Genomic DNA, 19,565 nt, shown 5'->3' with positions numbered 1-19,565 from the left:
ATCTTTTAGAAAACTTGTTGTGAGGCCCATTGGTGTGTATAAAAGATAGATGGAAATGAAACTCAAGCAGAAAAGGATGTTTATCAACTAGTATAGTCTGATGGGAGAATTTGGAAATTGAACCCTACTGAATCGAAGACCCATTTGGTATGGTGGTGGGTTAGGGAATTATAGATCTCCTCTATAACAGGACTGATCACCAAATTGAGAGCAATAAATATTACTTTACATTAGTAGAACATTTTGGTTTGAATACTGACATTTTTGGTTTTTTACTATGGTATACCCATTGTAAGAAACAAAAAAATGCAGCTATGGTTTTTAATCATAATCATGCTGGTGTAGGTACCAACATCGGACCTGTCTCACCCATCATCTTCAGCAGAGGCTTGGGCTTTCTCAGGTTTTATTTGTCATAATAATGGTACATTATGCGACTGGTTTCTAATATCAGTGTTTTCTAATAAATATCTCTTGTTCCTGTTCTTTTATTACACAAATTACAATAGCTCATAAAATAATTTAATATTCTTCACAGCACTCGTATGGATTCATTCAGTGTTGTGAGCGACAGGCAAGGCTTTTCTTTCACTTCAGTCAATTCAATGGGACAATTGAACATCTGAAGATTGGTGATCCAGTAGAATTTGAGATGACATATGACAGAAGAACTGGAAAGCCTATTGCTAGTGCTGTTACAAAGATAGCTCCAGAAGTGGTGAGTATTATTTTTATTTGCTTTATTGAATACATCCAAGCATTCCCACAGCCTGAAGTACTGTAATATTTCAGGTTTTAAGTGAAGAACGTGTCACTGGCAATGTTACCACTGAGTTGAGGAGTGATGGGTCAGGAACAGATACACAGGGACGTATTAGCTATGAAAATCGTGGAGAATGTTTCTTCCTACCATATAATAAGGATGATGTTGAGGGTAATGTTACATTACGAGCTGGAGATAAAGTTAGTTTCCAGATTGCAACTAACCAGAGGTGAGTACATTTTGTGCTTTCCTGAATGTTTAAAATGTAAAATTTCTTTGAATTCAGTTTTAGTCTATATATAGTTCTTTCTTTTACATTAAGAATATTGAAATTATCTTATGAGCTATAAGTCACCCTCTGTTTATCAAACATCTGATTTATGGCAGGATTTTCACTCAGTTGTAGGTTAATATTCCAGCAATGATGTTGACAGTTATGTCATAATGTAAAATTCAGTGAAAATAAATAGGCTAATGTATTCTTAACTGTTCCACTAATTTGGTTTGTTGAAGTCTGTAATCTCTATTACAGAAATGGTAACCTAGGAGCATGTCACATTCGTTTGGAAAATCCAGCCCACCCTGTTAAGTACCGCGGTGTAGTGTGCTCCATGAAAGAAAGTTTTGGTTTCATTGAACGAGCCGATGTTGTTAAAGAGATTTTTTTTCATTTCTCAGAGGCAAAATCAAAAGATGAATTGCAACTTGGAGATGATGTGGAATTCATCATTTTAACCAGGAATGTAAGTACTAAAGAAAAATATACATTAGATTTAAAATAAAATTTGTAGTTGATTTAATACAGCCCACCTACCATCTCCATCTCACATGTCTCTTCATCTTACAGTAGTACCAACACCCAATGTCCTCACATGTTATCCCCAACACCCACCTTCAAGCAGTAAGTGTTGTGTTCCCTCCTTATCTTCCACCCCATGAACTTACAGTTAATTAGGCCCATGAGGTCCTCATCCATGATTTTTGTGCACATCACATGCAGTCACATTCTACATACACTTGTCCCAGGGATCGAGCAGTTGAGAAATTCCTCTTGTTGAACTGTGTATGGCTCCCCAACTTCAGCACTGCTAACAGATCATCCACAGCCATTGACCAGTCACTTTGCTGTTCTGTATTAGCTCATACTGCCCTTTGGTAAGTGGTGAAGGACATATACTTTTGGGCATTTTCTCATTTGGATCCACCTGTCAGATACATCACGAAGTAATGGATGTTAAAGCCAACTGGATGCCTTACAGCAAACTGGCTCCGTTACAACACAAATCTAACTTCCAGAACATGGTAAAAATATGTCACTACCATTATTTAAAGGACTGCAGATGTTTCTGTCAAATAGTTGTCTAGCAAATGGCTAGTTCCATGCTGGAGCATAGTCATTTAGCCATCAAGGATAGGATCTGCCAATAATCTTCCAGTCTTCCATATTATTCAGGCTGGAGCCTACTGTGTTATGTAGGGGGGGGGGGGGGGGAATAGTCAAGGCATAAATTCTTATAATTTGCTTACCATTTCACACCATTAGCAAAGGCACAGAACTCGATATGTAGAATCAGCAGGAAAGACAATGTGCACTGCAGTGGCTGTGCACAACAGTGGTGTAGCCCAAATGACGATGAAATATTTCAAGTAAATAGCATCTATTACCCATCAAGATCACATAGTTCAACAGTGAGTATAATAAGATGAGAAGGCAGGTTCAACATACAGCTCCAGAAGAATAAAACTTCCTTTTTGTATGGGGGGGAGGGGGGGGGGATTATAGCATGCATTAAACTTGGCTAGCAATACAATAGGGATAAATTGCACTGTGACATGTTGTAACATTTGAATATTGAGTCTGAGAGACAGCATTTGGTATGATCGACAATACCGTGATTCATTGAGAAAATCAGTCATATTCACCCTCGAGAAAACTGGGAAGGATTGAACCATCACAAATAGCTATTACAGTGTAGCTCTTACTAGTTGTGCACTGAAGACAGTGGATTGAATTGTCAGCAGCTAATTAGTGTTGATTCCAGGAAACAGAAAACTTTTAAGTTGCCTTCATGTGTTCTTTACATAGCAGCCACTCTACACTTTGTGCTAATACTCATGGAGGCAGCAATACCATAGACTTTTTCTCACTAGGCAGGAATATTTTTTTTATATAGAAAAGGTCCACAGTTTCACATGGCAGTACAGTCCAGCAACTGTATGAAAAGGCTCTGGGGTTTTCCTCTCATTACAGTGCTACCACTGATATATCCAGGAGAATGGTGTCCCACAGGGTAGCATCCTGTTACTTTTTTGCAATAACCACAAACAGTACACCATCAACAGCCAAGAGCTCTGTTGGTGCTCTCCTTTTGGACGCAATTTTTCAGTCTTTCACTCAACTTTTACTATTGAAAAAACTGCTTGTACCCTTAAGAAGACAAGTACCTGAGAGAGAGAGAGAGAGAGAGAGAGAGAGAGAGAGAGAGAGAGAGATTTAGCAGTGTATGTCATGTTCTTAATCGACCTGAACTGCTGTTTGGGTGTGCCATTTTTTGATTCACAGATTCATTAAAGCTCTGGATCATCATCTTTGATGAGAAATTCTCATCTTTGAAACGACCTAGATACTACATCTAAACCATCTCAAGGCAATAACTCTGAATGCTGTAAACATGTTAAAATTGCATATTGCCTGTTGATTTCTGTCTTTGGTTCTTTGGCTGACATTTGGTTGATAATTTTTCTGATTTTTAGCCAGCAAGACTAGCTGGCATTTTCAGACTCACCCGCTGTTGCTGGTGGTGTACTTGAGTCAAGCTCACAGCCACAATTTATATGCATGTACCTGTTGCAGTTTACTTCTCCCCTTGCTAAGTGCAACAATCATTTGCTGCAGCACGGGAATTGAGAATCTGTTCATCTTAAGGCTGTCTTCTTTCTTGTTGAAACTACTTTTGTGTTTGTGAGATTCCATGGCTACCACAAGTGGATGTGGTAGCTCTTCTCCCCAGCAAGAACCTCTGTCAGCAAATTTTGTTGTGTGATTGGTCTAGTCCAGTGCTTGCTCTATGGCAGCAGATGTCTCCAACTGCCTCAGCGTGCAATACTATTTGTCCGGTGATTCTTGTGTCGGTGGTTCATCCAGTCATTCCAACACAGACTTTTCCACATGTACAGAGTATATGGTCTATTTCCAACATTGCAAGTTGTCCTTTGGCAATCAGACTCTCTGAACTTGGTCAGTTTTTAAATAGTCTTTGTGTTGTGCTTGCACAATACACAGCCGATTCTGTCCCTCGCCCTGGGCATGTGTGGTAGAAAGGTCGTATCAGATATTTCTTCTTCCAAAATGTCATGTTCCCAAGTATTAGATTTGGCACCACATCTTATGCGACAGGTGGTGTACCCAAAACTTCCAGCTGTTGCTCCTTGTGTCTGCTGTGGCTCACGTATTTGCCCTGCATGTGTTATGAGCATGTTAATCGTCCCTTATTTCTGGCGTGGGTGACAATTTGACAGTTTGTGCAAGTATTGGTCCATGTGCATTTGTTTTCAGTACATGCCGTGTCCTAGGTTGTATCCATAGCACCTGGACAGTACCACAATTAGTTTGCAACTCGCACTTTTTATGAAAATTGTGTGTCAGAATTACATACTACTTTATACTGAAGAGTTCGATTGTGAAGCAGTTCAGTTTTACTGGAGGCCATACTTAAGACTCCAATAAGAACTTTTGGAATGTTGACTGTACAATGAAAGTGTGGTAAAGCTGTCCTGCATTGGGAGTGCTGTCCTCTGTGATGGTTCAGTCTGATCAAATTGTTCATTGTAGTGGTTTATGTGCTTGGTGCCATCACATAGTCGTGCTGTGTGTGTCATCACCTGTTGTCATAGGACACTCATTATTAGGGGCACGGGGTATCTAATGTGCCTGTTATTCAATAACTGCCTTAGTTATTGTTTTCTGTTTTGGATGATGTCACAAATGATGTAGTCTTATTGTCTTGTTAAGTCTCTGTTATTTGCCTGTCATGATTGTATCACAGGCGGGGTTCTGGAAGTAGTAGTGAATACTGCATACTTAGGGGAGTGAAATGAGTCCTCTAGGGATTATGAAGCAGCCCAACCACACTGTTTATCACAATAAGACAAAGCTGAACTATAAAATAGGGAATGACACCACAAAGAGGAGATGCTGCACATGGAAGTCTGAGATATGAATTGATTTGAGAGAAATACACTGATGCAGTAAAAACAATATAGTACTCAGCAGAACAAGAAGGAAAGGACAGGTTAGGGCTTGGGACTCTGTGGGGAATTTATTGAAATATGTAGTGTAATAAAAAATGGAAGAAAGGTCAAGAGCTGGTATTTCAGTTGTGATTGAGAGCTTTTTAAGACTGTCATTACAAATATTGGAAAAAAAATAGATCCACACCAACATGGAAATTAAAGGATGTATAATTAGTGTTGGAACATAATCGCCATGTTAAGCTGAAACGGAATTTTTAGAAACTTATGGATATAGTAGAGATTGTGGGGAAGAGCCAGAAGACCTAAATGTTCATACAAAAGAAAATTTGAAAGTATACTGTTGTGTTTATATCAGTGAGAGAGGAAGAGAATGAGTATAATGGATGAATGTACATCTTGTCCAAATAAAACACTGGACATATGAAGTTCTCTGTCTCATTTGTTTGTAAAAACATGATCTTGTATGTACAATATCAAAGTTAGATTTTGCATTTGTAATCACTCATTTTTTAAATTGAAATCCGTAAGACGTCTTGTGTGACAAATGCTATGAATTTACTTGATTAAGATTTTTCTATATTTTCACAGAAATTGGTATGTAATTACAAATTTACGAATATTGTGACTGGAATAAATGTTATGAGCTCTTCACTTTCTCATTGGAATGTTGTTGTTGTGGTCTTCAGTTCAGAGACTGGTTTGAAACAGTCCTCCATACTACTCTACCCTGTGCAAGCTTTTTCATCGCCGAGTAACCACTGCAACCTATATCCTTCTGAGTCTGTTCAGTGTATTCATACCTTGGTCTCCCTCTATGATTTTTACCCTCCACGCTTCCCTCCAATACTAAATTGATGACCCCTTGACGCCTCAGAACATGTTCTATCAACCAATCCCTTCTTCTAGTCCACTTGTACCACAAATTCCTCTTCTCCCCAATTCTGTTCATTACCTCCTCATTAGTTACGATACACACTCATATAATCTTCAGCATTCTTCTGTAATATTACATTTCGAAAGCTTCTATTCTCTTGTCTAAACTATTTATCGTCCATGTTTCATTTCCATACATGGCTGCACTCCATATAAATACTTTCAGAAAATACTTCCTGACACTTATATCGATACTCAATGTTAACAAATTTCTCTTCTTCAGAAACACTTTCTTGCCATTGCCATTGTACATTTTATATTCTCTCTACTATGACTATTATCAGTTATTTTGCTCCCAAATGGCAAAACTCATCTACTACTTTTAAGTGTCTCATTTCCTACTCTAATTCTCTCAGCATCACCTCATCTAGTTCTACTACATTCCATTATCCTCGTTTTGCTTATGTTGATGTTCATTTTATATCCTCCTCTGAAGACGCTGTCCATTCCATTCAGCTGCTATTCCATGTCCTATGCTGTCTCTGAAAGAATTACAATGTTGTCAGCAAACCTCAAAGTTTTTATTTCTTCTCCATCGATTTTAATTCCTACTCCAAATTTTTCTTTTGTTTCCTTCACTGCTTGCTCAACATACAGATTGAATAACACCAGTGATAGGCTACAACTGTGTCTCACTCCCTTCTCAACCACTGCTTCCCTTTCAACCCCTCGTCTTTTATAACTGCCATCTGGTTTCTGTACAAATTGTAAATAGCCTTTCACTCCCTTTATTTAACCCCTGCCATCTTCAGAATTTGAAAGAAAGTATTCCAGTTGACATTGTCAAAAGCTTTCTCCAAGTCTACAAATGCTAGAAACGTAGGTTTGTCTTTTCTTAATCTATCTTGCAAGATAAAGTCGTAGGGTCTGTATTGCCTCAGGTGTTCATACATTTCAGCGGAATCCAAAGTGATCTGCCCCGAGGTCGGCTTCTACCAGTTTTTCCATTCATCTGTAAGGAATTTGTGTTAGTAATTTGCAGCCATGACCTATTAAACTGGTAGTTCGGTAATTTTCAAAGTTGTCATTTCTTGCTTTCTTTGGGATAGGAATTATTGTATTCTTCTTGAAGTCTGAGGGTATTTCGCCTGTCTCATAAATCTTGCTCACCAGATGGTAGAGATTTGTCAGGGCTGGCTGTCCCAAGGCTATCAGTAGTTCTAATGGAATGTTGTCAACTCCTGGGCCCTTGTTTCAACTTAGGTCTTTCAGTGCTCTGTCAAATTCTTCATGCAGTATCATATCTCCCATTGGAATATATTTTCACATTTGCCACACTTCAAAATCATATACATCATCTAATTTGTAGAACATGGACTTAGTGAACTTTTTACCTCTTGGAAGTTTGCTCTGTCACCTTTTCTATTGTCAGTCATGTCCTTTGTCTTCTTGCCACCAATAAACTTAACAACGAGTGCACACACTCAGCTGCAAAGACATTTTTATGCTATTTTTCATTTGTTCTGCCAGGTAACAACACTTACTGCTTTTGAAATATACTGAAACTGTTCCTAGCAATTTGTTTTGTGACCAGATTAATACTCAGTACATTCAGGATCTCATTTATTATGTTGCCTCTATTACATCCATTTGCGTCAGTTATCGCATTGACCTAAAGTTTGCTGTAAAAATTTGGGGAATGTCGTGTATATTTTTTTCAAGAGATTTGTAGTGATAGGAGGTTATCTCAATTTTTCACCACTTAAGTGAATCTTACACATTTTTAAACAGGCCTTACTGTATTTGTGCGTGTGCGTGTGCGTGTGCGTGTGCGTGTGTGTGTGCGTGCGTGAGTGCGCGCGCGCGCGTCTATTACTGAGAGTCACTGGGATGTGACAAAAGTACATAAGTGACTAATATCACTATTTGCCTTTACAAATCCATTACCAGGTCTGCTGAAAGGGTCTGTCTATATGCCAAATCTGTAATCGTGTTACCACATAAGAATGTCAAGAAAATCCTCTTCTAGTTTATAAGTAACAGCATAATCCTCCAGGCAAGAGGCAGGTGAAAAGCTCTTTAGATACCACTTCTGTAGAGGAAGGAATACATCACTGCAAGTGTATTGTAGAATCATATTCTTTGTCAGGTAATATGTAGACTCACAGAATGCAACAAGAAATTGATTGTTAGTTATGTGTATTTCTGACAGGAAACTTTCACGAGAGTTGGAAACATGAACGATCTTTGGCTGGTATTTATCCTAGTGTTATTCCTACTGATAGCATAGGGAAGATATTGTCATAACAGCTGATATACAACAAACATTCCTGCACCATCCAAAAAAGGTGTAATCTCAATCTTGATGGTGAAAAGTAAAGTGCTGCCCTGCCACAATTTATTGGGCAGCTCCACATGTGTTTCAGTAATATTTCCATATTCATTCAAGTCTGTTATAAAACTTATCTGCGAGTAAGTATTAGGAATTTTAAAAAAAAAATGTTTTAAAAAGATTATAATTATGTAGGCATTGATATGCCACATATACATGTTATGCATTCATGCACATTTTTGAGCTAATTTTGAAGATATATCTTTTCCTTTTTGGTAGCTCTTATAGGCATGTAATGTTAATATTTTTTGTAAAGGGCTGCAGTATTTTTTTCTTTCTGCTGCTTGTTAATAGAGGGAAGTCAGTCAGATCTCCTTGTCCACCCACTCTGCCCAAAAAAATTTCAGTTCCTTGTGTGCTCAATATCCTGTTTTAGAGATACTGAACCTTTGTAATTGTGTATATGTCTTGGATATTTTTTATGATCTTTGTCTGTGTAAGCTCTCTGTTTTTGTGACATTTGTTTTGGCCATTTTTTTGTTGAATGACGGTGTAGTAGTAAACTCAAGCACATTCTTCTTTGCGGAAGGGTATCATTTGCTTTTATTTCTTTACTTTACATCACTTACATTGTAACCACTGCTTAAAACAACGGTGACATAAATCTTTAATATAGTGCTAGGCAGAGAAATGGCATACACGATTTAACACTCATTTTTCATGCGTCAGTGAAAATATATTCAGCCATAAAAATCTTGACAACTCACCTAGTGATGTGATAAATCTTATATACAAAAAAATTCAAACAAAAAACTGAAATCATTAACTTACCATTTGTATAAAAAAGGTGATTTAAGATTAAACTAAAACACAATTGTGTAAATAGACGCTAGTTGCAGTATCTTGTACTGATAAACTGTTCTATAATTGTTATCTGACTGGTTTATTCCACATCATTGCGAGAGACTGTATTTATGACCCACAGAACATGAACATGATTAACCTTCCAGGTGGTCCTAATTCTTTTAGTTTTTACACTATTCCCAAATTATTTCTTATTTCTTTATAATCTCAAATTGCACGCTCTATACCTAATGTCAAAGACCAAATTTATTTACATCTTACTCAGTTTCAATATTTATATTTCTGTCAATGCTGCATTTTATTAGATTTTAGTGTATGTGTGTTAAGAATGATTTTCTGATTAAACTTTTACCATCAGGGGAAAGAAGTTGCCTGTAACATCACACGACTGCCTCCAGGGACTGTTGTATTTGAAGATGTGGGGTCAGAAGTGATGAAAGGTCAGGTGTTAAAACCCTTAGAAAGAGGTCAACAAATGCGTCACCTGAATGATCCACTTCCTGGACGCATACGCTACCGCGCTGCTGATCATTCAGAGGTTGAAATACCCTTTGGTGATAAGGACCAGAAAGGAGACTTCACTTTGAGGTGTTAAATTATGCATTTTGTTAAAGACTTTGACAACTTATAAAGTGTGTAGTTTTATTCTTAAATCTTTTGATTAACTAATCTTTCTCTTCCTTGGTCCATAGACATGGAGACTGGGTGCAGTTTCAGATTGCAACAGACCGACGCGATCAGCTTCAGCGTGCCACAAATATTTCTCTGCTGGATGAGTCATTTGTAGTTTCTGGAGAACGTCGAGAGCAAGGTGTTGTGGCATCATTAAAAGATGGATTTGGTTTCCTTCGATGTGTAGAGAGAGATGCAAGGCTCTTCTTTCATTTCAATGAAGTTTTGGATGTAGACCGAGAAATATGTATTAATGATGAGGTTGAATTCACAGTGTCCCAGGTATGACAGAAGACTTGTTATAAACTACCTATTCTATACTCAATCCTGGTAGATGTCAAAAACCTATGTCTGCTGAATTCTTTCAGATTGTACCTCATTTAGTTGAAATGTAATAACCAACAAACTTCGTATATTAATGTGATCTTCGATAACGATTATAAACATGCCCTTATTTTGTCTTTGTGTAGAAAAACAAGTGTATAAAAATGTGGACGATGGTTATCTGCCACGTTCATTTTCAAATAATATTTTCTGAATATATTGCATTCTTTGGGTTACATTTCAGGAGCAGTCGTCCTTTTCTAATGTACGACAAAGTGCGATTCGTGTGAAACATCTTCCACCTGGCACTGTTGAATTTGAAACTATCATAGAAAAAAATCTTAGTGGCACTGTCACAAAAGAGGCCCAAATGTTGAATTGGAATTCAAGAAGTCCCACAAAAGGTGGCAACCAGGTAAGTCATTCTCTAATTAGTCACTTCTTCTTCTCCTTCTCCTTTCCTCTTCAAAAGTTCTTTGCAAATGTTGATTTTATATTGCTCATTGTTTTCACTCTTATTTTTTCTCTCTCTTCAGTCAACTACTGAAAAGTCTGGAGAGATGGGAGTTATTAGCTATCAAGCTAATGGTACAAAAAAGACTGTAAACTTCCTAGCAAGAGATTGTGATATAAAGAATTATCCAAGAGTGGGTGATAAGGTAAAAAGCTGAATAGTATTCATATTGATAGTTATGTAGCTATGCATTCTGTTCTTTTTTAATGGAATAAGATAACTTGTTAAGTGACCTAATGCCCATTTTGATGGGGTAAAAACTTCTAGCATTTTGCTGTCTAATGTTACTAGGTCCAGCCATATTAATGTGACCACCCCCTATGTTCACTGTCAACATGCAATAGCCACTCACAGACGACAGGTGGCAGAACAAGCAGTGGAGGGTGTATAAAGTGTGTCAATGGAATGTAGAAAGCAGTGCAGTCGGTGACATAATGTAGAAACAGAGTGATTTATCTGACATTCAGAAAGTCATGGTCATTGGCTTTCAGGCCAATGGTGGAAGCATTTCTGAAACAGCTAAGTTTGTAAACTGTTCGCATCCCGCTATGGTTAAAGAATACCATGCATGGCAAAAAGGCACGATCCAAAACCAGCACTGAGGCAACTGTGGTGCACCACAGGCAATAAAGGACAGGAGTAAACAATAGCTGCAGAGATGTGTACAGGCGAATAGACACGCAACTGTTCAGGCACTGACCTCCCAGATGAACCAAGGGGCTACCAGCACGGTCACCTCAAAGACCCTTCAGTGAATGTTGCTGCGTACGAGCTTCCACAGCAGGCACCTGGTTCATTTATCAATGCTGATTGCTGTTCATCAGCGACAAGGCTGGAGTTTGCATGCCAGTACCACAACTGGATGCCCACTGAGTGGGGACCGGTGGCCTTTTCAGATGAATCACATTTTATGCTCCATCAGACAGCTGGCCATTGGCATGTGTAAATGTACAACAGTCATCAGAAGGTTCCAGGCTGGATGAGGGAGCATTATGGTCTGGGGAATGTTTTTGTGGCATTCCCTGGGTGATATCCTCATTCTGGAAAGCACAATGGATCAACACAAGTATGTAGTTGTCCCAGGGGACCATGTTCACCCTAACATGCAGTTTGTTTTCTGTTGGCTCGATGCTATCTACCAGAAGGACAATGAATGTGTCAAAGCTCCCAGTGTACTTGCGTGGTTCGGAGAGCAACAGGATGAGTTAACTGTACTCCCGTGGGCACAAAACTCCCTAATTTAAACACTCAAGAATCTGTGGGACCTTCTCAATCGGGCTGTTCATGCCATGCATCCTGGGCTGAGAAACTGAGTGTAGCTGGCCACAGCACTGGAGTTGGCATGGCTCTACAGCCTTGTCATTACCTTCCAGGACATTGTTACTCTTCCTGCTTGTCTGCACTGCTAAAGGTGGTTATTCAGGATTTTGACATTGGGGTCACATTTATTGGCTGTGGAGTTCTATATGATCGTCTCCACTTCTGATATGAATGATGAGTAGTACAAAGTGTATCCTACCTGAAGTGTGTAGTCCTACATGTGGGCTGTTTCTTTCCTTTTGTCCAACTAAACTCCAATATACTGAAGCTTTTACTGAAGTAGGTAGTTACACATGATTAGGTATTCATGTACATAATGGTACTAAGTGGCTGTGAAGAAAATAGCCCTTTTCAAAGTGCTATGGTTCACTGGGTAGTTGTAGTAAAGTTGCAAAGCCAGTAAGATAGTTGAACTGTTTGCATTGTGCACATTTTGTAAGTTTTATGTCATTCAATTCACTATTTTTGCTGCAAGTGACACTCATAATAGTCAGTAAATTTTATCGTGACAGAATTTATCGTAAGTTGAAGTAGCTTGGTCTCTTTTTAAAGTTGGTTGAGAAACCTCTTCTTTTGTCGCCATTTTGTGTGATAACTTATCTATAAAACCTGTAAGTTTTATCACTTTTGTGTTCATAGTTTTTTATATAGACATGGTGAAGTTGCCAGAAAACAAATTTGCTGCAAAAGTTAATGATTTTTGAACCCTTAATTCTCATTAAGGACATCTGTTCCATATTTGTGTTAACTGCCACTTGAAAGAACACCTTTTCCTGTACAAAATATAAAAATTTCCACAAATGTTTTTCCTGGAAGGTCTAAGATTGTGGCTGGAGTTTTGGCATGCAAATGATTATTGGGTCACTCCAGAGAAATGTGGTCATAAAGGTGAAAAATTAATGTTTACTAAACTTGGCACTCTCTCACATCAAACCGACACTAATGCTCTTCAGTTTAATTTCTCCAGAAGCAAGATTTTTTAGGAATATCTCTTGGAGCACATGAAGTATAGCATTCAACAAAAAATTGTAGAAATGTTTGTAGCCATATTTTCTGTCCTTGGTTTTTGAGGAGGAAAGGGGCATGTACGCAGTTCATCAGGTCAAATTGATGCTCACTAGTAGCATCATTGGTAAGTATTATACATTTTATGTAAGGAAGGATAGGAAAATAGCAATCAGTCACAGTTCAGTTGGTTTTTTTCTTATTCTTGCACATCCAGATTTCAGCCATAAATAGTCGTCTTCAGTGTAATTAAATGAGTTATAATCCAACAGACTCCCAGCAGTACATGTCCATATGCCCAGGCAAAAGGAATCTGCTTGATATGGATATGCAAGAATAGATAAAAACCAATGGGATTCCGGTAGTTGCTGTTTCCTATCCTGCCTTATAATATTATACCCTCACTGTCCACAGGGATTCCACATGGTGTCAAAGTTGGCATTTTTTGTATGTTTGACAGTTTTCAGTACTGAATCAGAAGACTGCATGCTGCACCATTGTCTGTTGCCTTGGAAGAAATGCACTTGAATTACACATTCTGGTCTGTACAAGGACACTGATCCTGAAGAAACTATGGGGCCAAGCAATGGTGCATCACTTGAAACTAAGCAATGACCAGATGATTTTACTACAGAGACAGCATCAGAATCTCTGTACTGATTAGTCACCACTTGGATTCAAAAAGTCAAACACAAGATCGTGAAACTAAAGTCTAGGGAAGTAATTTTACTGCTTGATTTTGCAGAAAATTACTCCTGTGTTGTACAGGATATTGTACCAGATGCTGTCAATCGTTTTCACTTGGAAAGTAGTCAAGCTACTGCGCATCCCACTTTTATCTATTTTGACAAAAATGAAGTTAAAAAAAAAACATAATGAGTGATAGGCATAATACAATTGCTATTTTGTAAAAAGGTCCTGTATTTTCCGATACTCCAAAATATTGATTGCATGAGAAACTTTACTGGAGATCTGTAGAATTTAAGGGGCAAAAAGATTTTTTTGGAAATTTTTTTATAGAAAAAGTTATTCTTAATGCAGTTATGGATCAGGTGTCCATACTCAAATGCAAGGGTTCAAAAATCACTCACTTGTCAGCAAATTTGTTTCTGGATTACTTCATTCCTGTCTATCTCAAAAACTGTGAACCCAAAAATGACAAATTTACAGGTTTTATAAATGAGGTATCAGGCAATAAGGTAACAAAAGGAAAGGTTTCTGAACCAAATACCTACACGTATCAAGCTACCTCGACTTGGGAGAAATTTTGTTATGACAAATTTTATGGACAACTTTGAGTACCATTTGGAGCAAATATAGAGAGATAAATGACAGTTACAGCATGTGCATATGCATTATGCACATCTTGCTTTAGTTGTTTAGTTAACTTCACACCTGATTTGAAGAAAGTGTGATATGATGATGTATGGACCATCTTTAAAACTAGGGCACTTAAAAAGAAATTACCAAAATATTTCACTGGACTGTTCACTTTGTTTCTTCGTTGCAGACAGATCAGTAAACTGTGTGTATTGATTTGTGATGTACCACCAGAAGTACACTCATTTTGCAAACACCCGGATTAATTTTAATATTGTTGAGATTCACTCAGCGATGAGTTTATGCAATAGTTTAATAGTTTAAACCCTAAAGTAGGCAAATTTCTGATTTTCAACGTAATTGCCCCATAATACAGCCATTTGTTGAAAATATTGTGCTCAGCAGTTGTAATACAGAACCTTTCATTTCATCTGTGGTTTACACTTCCATGCATTTGACGTGTCACTAAAGGTTACTCCTAATTACTTCCACTTTTTACAAACTTCTACTGTTTATTTTCATGTGCCAACTTTCACACTTGTGAACATCACATGTGTTCAATTACTTCAGGGACTCAGTAGTGCTGGAATAAATTAATGTGATATTATAATTAATCTAGATACTAAGATGTTCAGAGTTCATTAACCTGACTATTGCATGTGAGATAGATTAGTTAATTAATAGATGTTAATAAATATAAACACATCAATTATTATGTAACATGCATTTTCTATTTGACATGTTCCACATCTATGAGAATCTCTTTGCTGTGGCTACAGAATAAATGTCTAATCTAATGTAGTGTGTGTGATGTTTCCCGTTGGCTGTGGGTTAACATGTTAAACACTGAATTGTAGCTGAATGTGTCTTCAGTAACCTGTTTCCTTTGTGTGGTCTCTTTAATAACTCACTACATTATTTGCCATTATAAGTTTTTACATCCTTCTGTAACACCATAAATGCACTCATATTCTTCTCCTTTGTTTTTTGAACTACAGTACCTGTGTTCCACTTTCATAGAATGATATGCTCTGTACATACAGTTTTATAAATATCTCACATATTGTAAGGTGATATGCAAATGTTTAAAGGTAGATGTAGTTTCTGATAATTACTGATCTCATAGTTCGTATATATTGAAGCAGAATGTTTTTCTTGTAGGTGGACTTCAACATTAGCATGGTGAAACGAAATAAGGAACTTGTAGCAACAGATGTTCATGTTACAGCAAGGAGCCAATCAAAAACTGGATTGGGTCGTTCAAACAGTTTACCATTGTGCCAGGGTTTTATTGCCGCTCTGAAAGATGGATTTGGATTCATTGAAACTCTTGCTCATGATCGTGAAGTATTCTTCCATTTTAGGTATTTATTGTTAGTTTCACAGAACACGTCGTCAGTTTTATTTCGAACTATGAAATTTAAATTTTCGTTGGTCCATGTATTTAAAGTTATGCAGCAAATTTAGAGGCATAATTGTCATTGCAGCAACTTTGATGGAGATAATGCGACCTTGGAGATAGGCCTGGAAGTTGAATATAACTTGGCAACAAGGGGGTCATCAGGCAGCTGTCTTACAGCAGAAAATGTTCGCATACTACCGAAGGGTACTATTGAACTACCTCCAGCTCAGGGAGATGTATTGAATGGTATTGTCATTCGGCCCTTAAGGAGTGTGAATCCAGATCAGAGTCAGTATGCAGGACTCATTCAGGTATCTACTGAAGGAGGTGAGTACAAAATCATTGTTTCATTTGCACATCTTCAATCATTGCATACAGTGTGATGATTATTGAACTACATGAAATAAAATCATTATAACTTCTGAATGGTTTGTGTTGAACATTCAAATTGCACTGTTGGCCATGGGGCATGCTGGGAATTAGTATGCACATGTGTGTGTGCCTTGTTGTTGTCGGCATTTCATTTGGATGGGTTTATCAGTAAGCAACATTGGCACATTTGGGGCACTGAGAATTCGCATTTCACGGTCGAGAAGTCTCTTCACCCTCAACGGGTGACTGTGTGGTGTGCAATGTCCAGTCACAGAATAATTGGTGCAATATTGCTTGTTGGCACGGTGACTACCAAATGACACGTGAAGGTTTTAGATGATGATTTCATCCCCATTGTCCAAAGTGACCCTGATTTTGACAAGATGTGGTTCATGCAACACAGAGCTTGACGCTATCATAGCAGGAGAGTGTTTTAATGTCCTGGAGGAGCACTTGTGGGGACCACATTCTGGCTCTGGGTTACCCAGAGGCCACTGGCATGGACCTCAATTGGGTGCCATATTCTCTGGATCTGAACACATGAGACTCCTTTTTGTGGTGCTGTATTAAAAACGAGGTGTACAGCAATAACCCCAAAACCATTACTGAGCTGAAAACAGCCATTCAGAAGGTCATCGACATTTGTCTGCACCACATCACCGCCAATGATGGCAGACACATTGAACATGTCATAATCTAAATCTGAATATCTGTAGTGACATTTACATGTTGAATATAGGGTGTGCATCCTGTAGTTTGTAACTAATTTTAAGTTGTTATATTTTTTTCCTTTAATTCAATAATTGTCACCCTTTACATGTCAGTACTTTTATGGCCCAAGTTTCCTCTCCACATTAATCTTCATCCAAACAATTGAGAGCAAAATCCAAATATGATGCAAAGTACTGAAAAAATCTGTATGTGAGCCATTGATTTTCACAAGTATTTGAAAGTTGTGTTTATTTCTTACAAGCCTAGCATTAATGTTTCAAATAGATATTTTATTTACTGGTAGGTCTATATGAACATGTGGAACAAAAGGTTAAAAAGTTGAAGTAGGCATTAATTCACTTATAATATGAATTGTGTAGTAACTGAAGTATACCTACAATAAAAGAAAACAAAAATCCTCAAATAATAAATATCTTCTGTAGCAGCCTCAGAAAAAGAGTAGTGATTTCATGAAATGGGGTCGTATTCCACATGGAAATGGCAGGGAAATCTTCTGCCAAGGTTTATCCAACAGACATAATTGACAAGTTCATGTATGTAATGTACTTTAAAGACACCAACACCACCACATTGTATCTGAAAATAGTGAATAGGTTGTTCCAGGGACTTAGAGGATAATTCACAACAAGAACAAGGGATCATGTTAAATCTTGCACAATTTGCACACCAGGTACGGAGATGTGAATGGCACAGTGAGTAGCTGATGCTCCTGAAATAAGTGTGCAAATAATTGGAGCTACTGAAGGCAGATGCACTCTTTACACATTCCATTCTGTGCAAGCAACTGCCTTATCCCATCTCTGACACAGTGCGTGCAAGCTGTCATGACACAAGATGTCCATACCACACCACATAACAACTCTGCAGGTGGTTTCTAACATTGTGTGCTGGGGGTCCATAGTTAACAGCTTATATTTTATTTATGGACAAGTTTGATAATAAATTACCACACTAACTACATATGGGCAGACAGAAATCTGTGAGCAATCATGGAAGCAGGGCATCAGGTTCGCATTAGTATCATTGTGTGAGGTATTGTGTGATACAGACTCTGAGGACTGTACACTTTGCAAGCAAACTGACATGTACTCTTCATCACAGATTTCTGCACTACGAGTCACCTATGGAGAATGTGTTCCTTGCAAAAAGACTACAGATGGGTTTGTGCACCTCATTTTTTACGATGCATACAACAGTACCTAGCAGAAGCATTTAACCAAGTTTTGCGTTGGTTGTGGTGGCGCAGTAGCATGATTCGTCTCTTGCTTGACATTACCCCGGAGATTTCTGCCTATGGGGACATTAAAAAATGTAAATTTATTCCACTCCTGTCAAATGTGTGCACATTAAAACAGTGGATGGCCCATGCATGTGACCATATCTGAAGACAGACAGATTTGTTGGCATGTACAGGTGGTAACCACAGTGAGCGCAGTGCCCAGACAAATGACTATCTTAGGATACAGTGACCCTTATCTCAACAGTTAACAAAGGGATCCTGTAAAGTTATTTGCTATAACTTAATTAAATTTCTATTCCATGTAATAGTCAGACTGTGTTGTTATAAGCAAGCCTTTATTGCAGTTGTATGACACTTTCTGCAAGTTTTTCTTTTACGTTGGGCTGTGGTGGGCTACTCTTTTAGTTTAAACGACCCACTGCTTCAGACTGTTGTGTACTGGATAAGAGGGTAATGCCCTGCAGTGTTAGCCCCCCCCCCTCCCCCCCCCCCCCCCCCCTCCTTATGAGCCGGTCAGTGGTGGTTATTTGCAGATCACATTTAGAGGCATTAAGACAGTTCTGAATTGTAGTGGAGTTAATGACCAATATATGTTACTTTGGTTAAAGCAGCTCCTTTGCAGTATGTAGTTTGTGGTCTCCATATGATGATATACTTCATCATACTTGAAGTTGGCCAGGTTCGCATTTCTAAGTATGTTATGACACATGTATAATCTTAAGCATTACAGAGAAGTATTTGGTGTGTAGTTAATTGCCCTAGTTGGTTGATGGTTCTGGTCACTGACTTGGGTGTTGGTAGTTTGAGGTCATTTAAGTATCATGAATGGGATAAACGCTAGCCCTCCACTCAAATATTGTTCATGACACCAAGCAGGGGATTCACAGTTTGCATGTTTCATTTACAGGTAACCAAAGGCACATTGTAATGTTGGCTAAAAATACATTATGGCTATAGCTTCCTTCAGTTCTTCTATAACTGTGTTCAGGATTGATTGTTGCCTTAAGGTTTTTAAAAAAATTGTCATATAGCTTTCATCATCGTCATTTCAATTGTGTTTTGTGTGCGCTTAAGCTACTGACCAGAATGCCATCTTGCGTGCAGAAGACAATAGTATGGACATCTATTGACAGTATGTATGATTATATTGTGAATTAGACACATTAAGGGGAAATCGCAGTTTGTTACTTTAATTTTGGACTCCAGTGTGTATTGCCCTCCTTATCATATAGTGTCGGAAAGACAAAACTGATGGAAATTATCTTTTGTCTTTTTGTAAGCATGCAGTACAGGGTACTAAGGCAATACTCTGCTATTGCAGATTTATGTGATTGGCCCAGACAGGTATGGTTGTCTACTATAATACCTCTTTATTCAATATGTCCCAAGAAATCTCATCTACACCTTGTTTCCTGAGGCCGAGGTCATCTCTGACAGAACCTAACAAATTCCTGTTTCGCAGGAGGAAGAAAGATACATCAAATATCTGTGGAGGGCTATTCTGATATTTGAGGAAATGCTGCCAAGGTACAGAAAGCAAGCTATGATAGTGGCTGCTTCTGCTTCTTTGGTTTGTTT

At 38.1% G+C, this 19,565-nt stretch overlaps 1 protein-coding gene across 1 annotated transcript in view; it reads left to right on the top strand.

Moving 5' to 3' along the window:
* The window catches only part of LOC126481170 (cold shock domain-containing protein E1-like), a 72,123-nt gene that overhangs the window by 8,249 nt on the left and 44,309 nt on the right, over window positions 1-19,565 (top strand). Inside the window, exons 3-11 of the mRNA XM_050104738.1 lie at window positions 539-718; window positions 793-992; window positions 1,296-1,506; window positions 9,445-9,674; window positions 9,779-10,040; window positions 10,327-10,497; window positions 10,619-10,741; window positions 15,403-15,605; window positions 15,729-15,970. Coding sequence (XP_049960695.1) covers window positions 539-718; window positions 793-992; window positions 1,296-1,506; window positions 9,445-9,674; window positions 9,779-10,040; window positions 10,327-10,497; window positions 10,619-10,741; window positions 15,403-15,605; window positions 15,729-15,970 — 1,822 coding nt within the window. The remainder of the gene's footprint in view (window positions 1-538; window positions 719-792; window positions 993-1,295; window positions 1,507-9,444; window positions 9,675-9,778; window positions 10,041-10,326; window positions 10,498-10,618; window positions 10,742-15,402; window positions 15,606-15,728; window positions 15,971-19,565) is intronic.

The sequence above is a fragment of the Schistocerca serialis genome, chromosome 5 (assembly GCF_023864345.2).
Source record: "Schistocerca serialis cubense isolate TAMUIC-IGC-003099 chromosome 5, iqSchSeri2.2, whole genome shotgun sequence".
Lineage (NCBI taxonomy): Eukaryota > Metazoa > Arthropoda > Insecta > Orthoptera > Acrididae > Schistocerca > Schistocerca serialis.
This window is presented reverse-complemented; position numbering and strand designations above follow the sequence as displayed.